The sequence below is a fragment of the Nansenia antarctica genome, assembly GCF_963989245.1.
Source record: "Nansenia antarctica genome assembly, chromosome: 2".
Lineage (NCBI taxonomy): Eukaryota > Metazoa > Chordata > Actinopteri > Argentiniformes > Microstomatidae > Nansenia > Nansenia antarctica.
In genome coordinates, this window is record NC_137675.1 from 89,389,899 (window position 1) to 89,402,631 (window position 12,733).

Here is a 12,733-nt window from a genome sequence, read left to right on the forward strand (position 1 = left end):
TCTTTCTCTGTGATTTGTGCATTGCTTTCATACAGAATGCATTCAATGACTACGTTCTGCAAATGCCATAACACTTCTCTCATTCAAACTCCCCCACTTGCAAAATACTATGTATTTGCAACACATTTTTTCATTGCTAACATACTGTGTTCAAAACTCTGAAGAACACATTCAAAACTGAATTATTTGGTGCAATTTTGCAGTAATCATATTCCTATCATATATGACAGAAAGCTCGCAATAAACTGTTTTTTTGCACAGTGTTTGAGTGTGCAGATGCTGTTATTTTGCACTCTACACACATTATTCCACTAAGATTAGGCACAGTCGGAGTTTTCGCCAGTGGTTTCTGTTCCTCTGGCGCCACCTGGCGGACAGTGACGTCTCTACACCCACACGTCACACAGCAGTGACCTTTCACCTTAGACCCTCTGACTGAAACAGCAGAGACGCGTTTACAACCAAATATTAGTGATTATTTTTTTTATTTTTTTTAAAGATGCACAAAACCTATAGATAATCGATAACGAGTACAAACATGGTGTTTACATGTAACAAATCTAATTTCCATATTTTACGTCCAACTGACCTCTAACCAGCCGCCATGGTGTTGTCCCTCCCGCGCATGCGCGGTGGTCTCGAAAGGAGAAGGTTCGTCTCGGACGTTTCTACCCACCATCGCGTTTCTCTGCTGAACTCCCAGACGAGATGCCGAACTCAGACGTCGACACGGCCGTGTACCCGGAGCCCCCCCGCCAGACCCCCGCGGAGGACAGACGGTCCTCCCTGCCCAACCCCACCCTGGTCCTCATGAAGCTGTACCACTACGCCGTGGACCTGCCCGTCACCACCTTCAGAGGTGAGCTATGCTAAGCTAGGCTAAGCTAAGCTGCGACATTCAGAGGGGAGCTAAGCTAAGCTAGGCTAACGACATTCAGAGTTAAACTAAGCTAAGCTAGGCTAACGACATTCAGAGTTAAACTAAGATAGGCTAAGCGAGCCTAAGGTTTGACCAGTGCCAGTCACATGGTCTGGTGTGTCTGGCTGCTGTGGTTTATAAACGCAGGGTTAGTGAGAGAGGTGGACAGCTGGCTCATCCAGCTGGCTTATAGTTGACATTACACTGCATGACATTAGGCTACATGACATACAGTAGCTAGCTATGTGTTGTTGTTGTTGTTGTTGTTGTTGTTGTTGTTCTGTTGATGCTGCTGACAGTTTTAGTAGAGATGATAGAGGTGATAAACTAGGGTATAGAGATGATAAACTAGGATATAGAGATGATAAACTAGGGTATAGAGATGATAAACTAGGATATAGAGATGATAAACTAGGGTATAGAGATGATAAACTAGGATATAGAGATGATAAACTAGGGTATAGAGATGATAAACTAGGATATAGAGATGATAAACTAGGGTATAGAGGTGATAAACTAGGATATAGAGATGATAAACTAGGATATAGAGGTGATAAACTAGGATATAGAGATGATAATTGCACAGCATGGTGGGTTGTATGAACACAGGTTAATGTACACCAAGCTCATTTGCAGTAATACATAGCCTAATCAAATGACATCAAATGGTACCGGTCATTCAAACAATATCCAGGATGCAGTGTGACCAAATGCTTCAGGGTGATGAGCAACTCCTCAACAACGCAACAGTCAAATGAGGTCGATATGAATGTGCAGTGTCATGTCAATATAATAACAACACGAGGATCAATAATAATAGTAGCCAAAGTAATGGCAGGATCATAACATGTCCCAGATAGCAGCAACAACAGTACGTGTAAGTGTTTACTTTTAACATTTACATGTTTGGCATTTCGCAGACGCCTTTATCCAAAGCCACTTGCAACCAAAACATTTGTCTTCTCCCTAAGTGAATCATCAGTCCACCAGTCGTAGCAGGAAAAGTAATCTAGCTCAGGCCAGCGGACATTGGCAGTCGTCGTGCTAGGAGAAGAAACGTTATTATTATTTAAAAAAATATATAATAGTAGACACTGGATAGACATTAAAGTACAGGGGGGTAGTAGATGTCTTAGGAGAAACAGTGCAGGTGGTAGTAGATGTCTCAGGAGGAGCAGTTAAGGTGTAACCTGAAGAGGTGGAGGTCTTCAGTCTCACGTACGTGTGAGATAATCAACCAGACAGGACAGTGTTGAGGTTGTCCCCTGCTGTAGAGGTCATGGTGGGGGTTAGACAGGTCAGTGTTGACAGTGTTGCCCCCTGCTGTAGAGGTCATGGAGGGGTTAGACAGGTCATGGAGGGGTTAGACAGGTCATGGAGGGGTCAGACAGGTCATGGAGGGGTTAGACAGGTCATGGAGGGGTTAGACAGGTCATGGAGGGGTCAGACAGGTCATGGAGGGGGTCAGACAGGTCATGGAGGGGTTAGACAGGTCATGGAGGGGTCAGACAGGTCATGGAGGGGTCAGACAGGTCATGGAGGGGTTAGACAGGTCATGGAGGGGGTCAGACAGGTCATGGAGGGGGTCAGACAGGTCATGGAGGGGTTAGACAGGTCATGGAGGGGTCAGACAGGTCATGGAGGGGTCAGACAGGTCATGGAGGGGTCAGACAGGTCATGGAGGGGGTCAGACAGGTCATGGAGGGGTCAGACAGGTCATGGAGGGGTTAGACAGGTCATGGAGGGGTCAGACAGGTCATGGAGGGGTCAGACAGGTCATGGAGGGGTTAGACAGGTCATGGAGGGGTCAGACAGGTCATGGAGGGGTTAGACAGGTCATGGAGGGGTCAGACAGGTCATGGAGGGGTTAGACAGGTCATGGAGGGGTTAGACAGGTCATGGAGGGGTCAGACAGGTCATGGAGGGGTTAGACAGGGAGGGGGTTAGACAGGTCATGGAGGGGTCAGACAGGCCATGGAGGGGGTCAGTGTTGACAGTGTTGCCCCCTGCTGTAGAGGCCATGGAGGGGGTGCAGGCGGGACACAGGTACCCCTACTACCACCAGAAGTTCCGCCGCGTCCCCGAGCTGACGGAGTGCCAGGAGGGAGACTACGTAGGATACTACGAGGCCGAGATGCAGTGGAGGAGAGACTAGTAAGTACCACCTCCTCCTCCTCCCCCTCCTCCTCCTCCTCCTCCACCCTCTCCTCCCCCTCCTCCCCCTCCTCCTCCACCCCCTCCTCCTCCCCCTCCTCTTCCTCCCCTCCTCCTCCTCCTACTCCTCCCCCTCCTCCTCCTCCTCCCCCTCCTCTTCCTCTTCCTCTTCCCTCTCCCCCTCCTCCTCCTCCTCCCTCTCTTCCTCCTCCTCCTCCCTCTCCTCCTCTTCCTCTTCCTCTTCCTCTTCCCTCTCCCCCTCCTCCTCCTCCTCCTCCCTCTCTTCCTCCTCCCTCCCCTCCCTCTCCTCCTCCTCCTCTTTCTCCTCCCCCACCTCCCCCTCCTCCTCCTCCTCCACCCCCTCCTCCTCCTCCCCCTCCTCCTCTTCCTCCTCCCCCTCCCCCTCCTCCTCCCCCTCCTCCCCCTCCTCCTCCCCCTCCTCCTCCTCCTCCTCCTCCTCCTCCTCTTCCTCCTCCTCCCCCTCCTCCTCCCCCTCCTCTTCCTCCCCCTCCTCCTCCTCCTACTCCTCTTCCTCCTCCTCCTCCTCCCCCTCCTCTTCCTCTTCCCTCTCCCCCTCCTCCTCCTCCTCCTCCCTCTCTTCCTCCTCCTCCTCCTCCCTCTCTTCCTCTTCCTCCTCCCCCTCCTCCTCCTCCTCCTCCCCCTCCCCCTCCTCCTCCTCCTCCTCCTCCTCCTCCCCCTCCCCCTCCTCCTCCTCCTCCTCCTCCCCCTCCTCCTCCTCCCCTCCTCCTCCTCCTCCTCCTCCTCCTCCTCTACAGAGGTTGTGTGTGTGCTCCTCAGTAAGGTGGACCAGGAGATAGTGAAGGTGGTGCAGGAGCGTCTGCGGGCCTGCCAGCAGCGGGAGGGGACCAGCTACCACCAGAACTGCAACAACGAGCTGCAGCAGTTCAGCCAGGTGGCCGCGGCCTTCCAGTCTCGCTGTACGTACCACGCGCCAGCTAGCAGCTAACAGCTAGCAACTACCCTCCACACACCAGCTAGCAACTACCCTCCACACACCAGCTAGCAGCTAGCAACTACCCTCCACACCAGCTAACAGCTAGCAACTACCCTGCACACCAGCTAACAGCTAACCGCCACACAGCTAACAGCTAACAACTACCCTCCTCACAGCTAACAGCTAGCAACTACCCTCCTCACAGCTAACAGCTAGCAACTACCCTCCTCACAGCTTACAGCTACCCTCTGAGAAACATACATTTACCTGTGTGAGGTTCATACATTTACCTGTCTGAGGTACATACATTAATGTAGTTGTGTGTTATGGTCAGCCTCCTAACCGTGTGGTTGTGGTTGTGTTATGGTTGCAGATGGAAACCTGGGGGCTAACTGTGTGGTTGTGTTATGGTTAACTGTGTGGTTGTGTTATGGTTAACTGTGTGGTTGTGTTATGGTTAACTGTGTGGTTGTGTTGTGGTTGTTTTATGGTTAACTGTGTGGTTGTGTTATGGTTGTGTTGTGGTTGTGTTATGGTTAACCGTGTGGTTGTGTTGTGGTTAACTGTGTGGTTGTGTTATGGTTAACTGTGTGGTTGTGTTATGGTTAACTGTGTGGTTGTGTTATGGTTGTGTTGTGGTTGTGTTATGGTTAACCGTGTGGTTGTGTTGTGGTTAACTGTGTGGTTGTGTTATGGTTAACTGTGTGGTTGTGTTATGGTTAACTGTGTGGTTGTGTTATGGTTGTGTTGTGGTTGTTTTATGGTTAACTGTGTGGTTGTGTTATGGTTGTGTTGTGGTTAACTGTGTGGTTGTGTTATGGTTAACTGTGTGGTTGTGTTATGGTTGTGTTGTGGTTGTGTTATGGTTAACCGTGTGGTTGTGTTGTGGTTAACTGTGTGGTTGTGTTATGGTTAACTGTGTGGTTGTGTTATGGTTAACTGTGTGGTTGTGTTATGGTTAACTGTGTGGTTGTGTTATGGTTGTGTTGTGGTTGTTTTATGGTTAACTGTGTGGTTGTGTTATGGTTGTGTTGTGGTTAACTGTGTGGTTGTGTTATGGTTAACTGTGTGGTTGTGTTATGGTTAACTGTGTGGTTGTGTTATGGTTAACTGTGTGGTTGTGTTATGGTTGTGTTGTGGTTAACCGTGTGGTTGTGTTGTGGTTAACTGTGTGGTTGTGTTATGGTTAACTGTGTGGTTGTGTTATGGTTAACTGTGTGGTTGTGTTGTGGTTGTGTTGTGGTTAACCGTGTGGTTGTGTTGTGGTTAACTGTGTGGTTGTGTTATGGTTAACCGTGTGGTTGTGTTGTGGTTAACCGTGTGGTTGTGTTGTGGTTAACCGTGTGGTTGTGTTGTGGTTAACCGTGTGGTTGTGTTGTGGTTAACCGTGTGGTTGTGTTGTGGTTAACCGTGTGGTTGTGTTGTGGTTAACCGTGTGGTTGTGTTATGGTTGTGGTTGTGGTTGTGTTGTGGTTAACCGTGTGGTTGTGTTATGGTTGTGTTATGGTTGTGTTGTGGTTAACCGTGTGGTTGTGTTGTGGTTAACCGTGTGGTTGTGTTGTGGTTAACCGTGTGGTTGTGTTGTGGTTAACCGTGTGGTTGTGTTGTGGTTGCAGATGCAGACCTGGGGGCGTACGCCAGTGGGAGGAAGTGTCTGATGAAGCAGAAGCAGAGGATGATGGAGGAGCAGACGCAGAAGGCATAGACCCCGCCCCCCTGACCCAGGCCCCGCCCCCTGACCCAGGCTCCGCCCCTCCACCCGCCGTCTGATCCTCTACTGTGTATGAATGTATAATAAATAACTTTATGGGAAAAACTGCCGTCTGTGAAACATTTTATGCTTTTAACATTTTATAACCGGCAATTCCACCATTTCTTTCATGGTTTTTACCTTTGGCTGAAAAGTGTTTTGTCGTCCTCATATAAGTTCTAATGCTTTGGTCCGCATGTCGGCAACCAATCAAAATTTTCACTTTTCTTTTTTAAACACGGAACTACGTTTCAACGTTGTTGTGAATCACAACACAAACTCGCTAGTCAAGCCAAAACACTGCAACAACGCAATGGATCGGGTGAGTAATCCCCACTGCTACCTAGTTAACTACAACTACTTGCTTTGAACCAAATCATACTAGATATGTCTGGCAGCTCGTTAGTTAGTCTTGTGTATAAAACTGAAAATAAAATATTTTAATCTATAACACTACTTTACATTGTTATCAGGCTCACAAGACAAGCCGTGTTAGTTGACGAGAGATGTCATTTATTATTCACATGTAAAAAAACGTATTCACATTCACTTCTCTAAAAAAAAGTCTGATCATTCCATCATCCCGACATGAGGACGAAAGCTTTAGAACGGGTCACATTTGTATTTTTTATTGATGTACAATCTAGTTTGTTCCTCAGTCATGTTGTGTTAATGGTGTAACCCCATAGAGGCCATTTTAGCTCCCCCAGGAGGTGTGAATATCTAACCTAGGACAGCAGGGGAGGAAGGCCATGGGGTGTACTCACTTTTGTTGCCAGCTGTTTCGACATTAACAGCTGTGTACTGAGTAATTTTCAATGGACAATAAATCTATACTGTTATTCAAGCAGCACACTGACTACTTTAAGTTATATCAAAGTTTCAGTAGGATAGTGTTATCCCCTGAAAGGATATGACAGAATATTTGCAAAAATTTAAAGGGTGTACTCACTTTTGAGATATACTGTACATACCTATATACTTATATACCTATATACTTCTACCTACTGTATATACCGACAGTGTATATCGATTAGACAAGACATGTGGATCCCAGGAAGACTAGCTGCCCTAATGGGGATCTGAATATAGATAAATATAAGGATAAAGGCTATCTGTCATCATAATCATAATTGTCCCTCCCTGTTTTATCAAGCAATTGAAATAATAAAGTTAAAGTAATTAATAAAGTTATTTTTTGCACTTGGTCATGATGTGAGATCTGTTTTGGCATCCAACAGGTTTCCAGCCCAACATGGACCTGAGATCTGGGTTAGGGTCTTTCTCTAAGAAAACTACAACTGCACACAGTCCAGTACTATGGGCATCCTGAGTATCCCACATGTTCATCCTTGTGCCACTAGAGGTCAGACTACTCAAAGATATAGAGATTTGTATTCAGTTTTCTAAGTTCAAGTTAAGTGCTTCCTTCTACACAAAAATAAGGAGATCTAAGCTGCAAATGTTTACAAAGGAATTCAAAGGTATAATATAATATTATTAATAATAATAATGATTCATAATACCAACATGTCAGGCTGTTTTTTCAAATTGTCAAGTGAAATGAACACATATTTTCAAAACCAGAAACATTTGGTGTCAGACTGTCTTGAGGTACAGTAGAGTACAGTCACTGTGTCTACAGTATAATAGAGTCGAGTCACTGTGTCTACAGTATAATAGAGTAGAGTCACTGTGTCTACAGTATAATAGAGTAGAGTCACTGTGTCTACAGTATAATAGAGTACAGTCACTGTGTCTACAGTATAATAGAGTAGAGTCACTGTGTCTACAGTATAATAGAGTACAGTCACTGTGTCTACAGTATAATAGAGTTCAGTCACTGTGTCTACAGTATAATAGAGTTCAGTCACTGTGTCTACAGTATAATAGAGTAGAGTCACTGTGTCTACAGTATAATAGAGTAGAGTCACTGTGTCTACAGTATAATAGAGTTCAGTCACTGTGTCTACAGTATAATAGAGTAGAGTCACTGTGTCTACAGTATGATAGAGTAGAGTCACTGTCTACAGTATAATAGAGTAGAGTCACTGTGTCTACAGTATAATAGAGTAGAGTCACTGTGTCTACAGTATAATAGAGTAGAGTCACTGTGTCTACAGTATAATAGAGTAGAGTCACTGTGTCTACAGTATAATAGAGTAGAGTCACTGTGTCTACAGTATAATAGAGTAGAGTCACTGTGTCTACAGTATAATAGAGTAGAGTCACTGTGTCTACAGTATAATAGAGTAGAGTCACTGTGTCTACAGTATAATAGAGTAGAGTCACTGTGTCTACAGTATAATAGAGTACAGTCACTGTGTCTACAGTATAATAGAGTAGAGTCACTGTGTCTACAGTATAATAGAGTAGAGTCACTGTGTCTACAGTATAATAGAGTAGAGTCACTGTGTCTACAGTATAATAGAGTAGAGTCACTGTGTCTACAGTATAATAGAGTTCAGTCACTGTGTCTACAGTATAATAGAGTAGAGTCACTGTGTCTACAGTATAATAGAGTAGAGTCACTGTGTCTACAGTATAATAGAGTAGAGTCACTGTGTCTACAGTATAATAGAGTACAGTCACTGTGTCTACAGTATAATAGAGTAGAGTCACTGTGTCTACAGTATAATAGAGTAGAGTCACTGTGTCTACAGTATAATAGAGTAGAGTCACTGTGTCTACAGTATAATAGAGTACAGTCACTGTGTCTACAGTATAATAGAGTAGAGTCACTGTGTCTACAGTATAATAGAGTTCAGTCACTGTGTCTACAGTATAATAGAGTTCAGTCACTGTGTCTACAGTATAATAGAGTTCAGTCACTGTGTCTACAGTATAATAGAGTACAGTCACTGTGTCTACAGTATAATAGAGTAGAGTCACTGTGTCTACAGTATAATAGAGTACAGTCACTGTGTCTACAGTATAATAGAGTAGAGTCTCTGTGTCTACAGTATAATAGAGTAGAGTCACTGTGTCTACAGTATGATAGAGTAGAGTCACTGTGTCTACAGTATAATAGAGTAGAGTCACTGTCTACAGTATAATAGAGTAGAGTCACTGTGTCTACAGTATAATAGAGTAGAGTCACTGTGTCTACAGTATAATAGAGTAGAGTCACTGTGTCTACAGTATAATAGAGTTCAGTCACTGTGTCTACAGTATAATAGAGTAGAGTCACTGTGTCTACAGTATAATAGAGTACAGTCACTGTGTCTACAGTATAATAGAGTAGAGTCACTGTGTCTACAGTATAATAGAGTAGAGTCACTGTGTCTACAGTATAATAGAGTAGAGTCACTGTGTCTACAGTATGATAGAGTAGAGTCACTGTGTCTACAGTATAATAGAGTTCAGTCACTGTGTCTACAGTATAATAGAGTTCAGTCACTGTGTCTACAGTATAATAGAGTTCAGTCACTGTGTCTACAGTATAATAGAGTAGAGTCACTGTGTCTACAGTATAATAGAGTAGAGTTACTGTGTCTACAGTATAATAGAGTACAGTCACTGTGTCTACAGTATAATAGAGTAGAGTCACTGTGTCTACAGTATAATAGAGTAGAGTCACTGTGTCTACAGTATAATAGAGTACAGTCACTGTGTCTACAGTATAATAGAGTAGAGTCACTGTGTCTACAGTATAATAGAGTTCAGTCACTGTGTCTACAGTATAATAGAGTTCAGTCACTGTGTCTACAGTATAATAGAGTAGAGTCACTGTGTCTACAGTATAATAGAGTACAGTCACTGTGTCTACAGTATAATAGAGTAGAGTCACTGTGTCTACAGTATAATAGAGTAGAGTCACTGTGTCTACAGTATAATAGAGTAGAGTCACTGTGTCTACAGTATAATAGAGTAGAGTCACTGTGTCTACAGTATAATAGAGTACAGTCACTGTGTCTACAGTATAATAGAGTTCAGTCACTGTGTCTACAGTATAATAGAGTTCAGTCACTGTGTCTACAGTATAATAGAGTAGAGTCACTGTGTCTACAGTATAATAGAGTAGAGTCACTGTGTCTACAGTATAATAGAGTAGAGTCACTGTGTCTACAGTATAATAGAGTACAGTCACTGTGTCTACAGTATAATAGAGTTCAGTCACTGTGTCTACAGTATAATAGAGTAGAGTCACTGTGTCTACAGTATAATAGAGTTCAGTCACTGTGTCTACAGTATGATAGAGTTCAGTCACTTTGTCTACAGTATAATAGAGTTCAGTCACTGTGTCTACAGTATAATAGAGTAGAGTCACCGTGTCTACAATATAATAGAGTAGAGTCACTGTGTCTACAGTATAATAGAGTTCAGTCACTGTGTCTACAATATAATAGAGTAGAGTCACTGTGTCTACAGTATAATAGAGTAGAGTCACTGTGTCTACAGTATAATAGAGTAGAGTCACTGTCTACAGTATAATAGAGTAGAGTCACTGTGTCTACAGTATAATAGAGTTCAGTCACTGTGTCTACAGTATAATAGAGTAGAGTCACTGTGTCTACAGTATAATAGAGTAGAGTCACTGTCTACAGTATAATAGAGTAGAGTCACTGTGTCTACAGTATAATAGAGTAGAGTCACTGTCTACAGTATAATAGAGTTCAGTCACTGTGTCTACAGTATAATAGAGTAGAGTCACTGTGTCTACAGTATAATAGAGTAGAGTCACTGTGTCTACAGTATGATAGAGTAGAGTCACTGTGTCTACAGTATAATAGAGTAGAGTCACTGTGTCTACAGTATAATAGAGTACAGTCACTGTGTCTACAGTATAATAGAGTAGAGTCACTGTGTCTACAGTATAATAGAGTTCAGTCACTGTGTCTACAGTATAATAGAGGACAGTCACTGTGTCTACAGTATAATAGAGTAGAGTCACTGTGTCTACAGTATAATAGAGTAGAGTCACTGTGTCTACAGTATAATAGAGTAGAGTCACTGTGTCTACAGTATAATAGAGTTCAGTCACTGTGTCTACAGTATAATAGAGGACAGTCACTGTGTCTACAATATAATAGAGTAGAGTCACTGTGTCTACAGTATAATAGAGTTCAGTCACTGTGTCTACAGTATAATAGAGGACAGTCACTGTGTCTACAGTATAATAGAGTAGAGTCACTGTGTCTACAGTATAATAGAGTACAGTCACTGTGTCTACAGTATAATAGAGTAGAGTCACTGTGTCTACAGTATAATAGAGGACAGTCACTGTGTCTACAGTATAATAGAGTTCAGTCACTGTGTCTACAGTATAATAGAGTAGAGTCACTGTGTCTACAGTATAATAGAGTTCAGTCACTGTGTCTACAGTATAATAGAGTAGAGTCACTGTGTCTACAGTATAATAGAGTAGAGTCACTGTGTCCACAGTATAATAGAGTAGAGTCACTGTGTCTACAGTATAATAGAGTAGAGTCACTGTGTCTACAGTATAATAGAGTAGAGTCACTGTGTCTACAGTATAATAGAGTAGAGTCACTGTGTCTACAGTATAATAGAGTAGAGTCACTGTGTCTACAGTATAATAGAGTAGAGTCAATGTGTCTACAGTATAATAGAGTTCAGTCACTGTGTCTACAGTATAATAGAGTAGAGTCACTGTGTCTACAGTATAATAGAGTAGAGTCACTGTGTCTACAGTATAATAGAGTACAGTCACTGTGTCTACAGTATAATAGAGTAGAGTCTCTGTGTCTACAGTATAATAGAGTAGAGTCACTGTGTCTACAGTATAATATAGTACAGTCACTGTGTCTACAGTATAATAGAGTAGAGTCACTGTGTCTACAGTATAATAGAGTAGAGTCACTGTGTCTACAGTATAATAGAGTAGAGTCAGTGTGTCTACAGTATAATAGAGTAGAGTCACTGTGTCTACAGTATAATAGAGTACAGTCACTGTGTCTACAGTATAATAGAGTAGAGTCACTGTGTCTACAGTATAATAGAGTAGAGTCACTGTGTCTACAGTATAATAGAGTTCAGTCACTGTGTCTACAGTATAATAGAGTAGAGTCACTGTGTCTACAGTATAATAGAGTTCAGTCACTGTGTCTACAGTATAATAGAGTAGAGTCACTGTGTCTACAGTATAATAGAGTAGAGTCACTGTGTCTACAGTATAATAGAGTAGAGTCACTGTGTCTACAGTATAATAGAGTACAGTCACTGTGTCTACAGTATAATAGAGTAGAGTCACTGTGTCTACAGTATAATAGAGTAGAGTCACTGTGTCTACAGTATAATAGAGTAGAGTCACTGTGTCTACAGTATAATAGAGTAGAGTCACTGTGTCTACAGTATAATAGAGTAGAGTCACTGTGTCTACAGTATAATAGAGTACAGTCACTGTGTCTACAGTATAATAGAGTAGAGTCACTGTGTCTACAGTATAATAGAGTACAGTCACTGTGTCTACAGTATAATAGAGTAGAGTCACTGTGTCTACAGTATAATAGAGTTCAGTCACTCTGTCTACAGTATAATATAGTTCAGTCACTGTGTCTACAGTATAATAGAGTTCAGTCACTGTGTCTACAGTATAATAGAGTAGAGTCACTGTGTCTACAGTATAATAGAGTAGAGTCACTGTCTACAGTATAATAGAGTAGAGTCAATGTGTCTACAGTATAATAGAGTAGAGTCACTGTGTCTACAGTATAATAGAGTACAGTCACTGTGTCTACAGTATAATAGAGTAGAGTCACTGTGTCTACAGTATAATAGAGTACAGTCACTGTGTCTACAGTATAATAGAGTACAGTCACTGTGTCTACAGTATAATAGAGTAGAGTCACTGTGTCTACAGTATAATAGAGTAGAGTCACTGTGTCTACAGTATAATAGAGTTGAGTCACTGTGTCTACAGTATAATAGAGTAGAGTCACTGTGTCTACAGTATAATAGAGTAGAGTCACTGTGTCTACAGTATAATAGAGTT

The 12,733-nt window shown here is 42.7% G+C and overlaps 1 protein-coding gene across 1 annotated transcript; it reads left to right on the top strand.

Moving 5' to 3' along the window:
• Positions 1 to 643: 643 nt before the first annotated feature.
• Positions 644 to 5,866, top strand: ndufb10 (NADH:ubiquinone oxidoreductase subunit B10). Its single transcript, XM_080524790.1, has 4 exons — positions 644 to 859; positions 2,935 to 3,073; positions 3,872 to 4,011; positions 5,645 to 5,866. Exons 1-4 carry the CDS (start codon positions 709 to 711, stop codon positions 5,731 to 5,733), a joined length of 519 nt encoding a protein of 172 aa, XP_080380916.1. The 5' UTR covers positions 644 to 708; the 3' UTR covers positions 5,734 to 5,866.
• The last annotated feature ends 6,867 nt before the right edge of the window (positions 5,867 to 12,733 follow it).

Excerpts from the sequence above, each read along its gene's own strand:
- ndufb10 (XM_080524790.1), top strand. The coding sequence starts at position 709 with ATGCCGAACTCAGACGTCGACACGGCCGTGTACCCGGAGCCCCCCCGC. Across the intron at positions 860-2,934 it reads GCCCGTCACCACCTTCAGAG|AGGCCATGGAGGGGGTGCAG; the intron begins GTGAGCTATGCT and ends CCCCTGCTGTAG. Across the intron at positions 3,074-3,871 it reads ATGCAGTGGAGGAGAGACTA|TAAGGTGGACCAGGAGATAG; the intron begins GTAAGTACCACC and ends TGTGCTCCTCAG.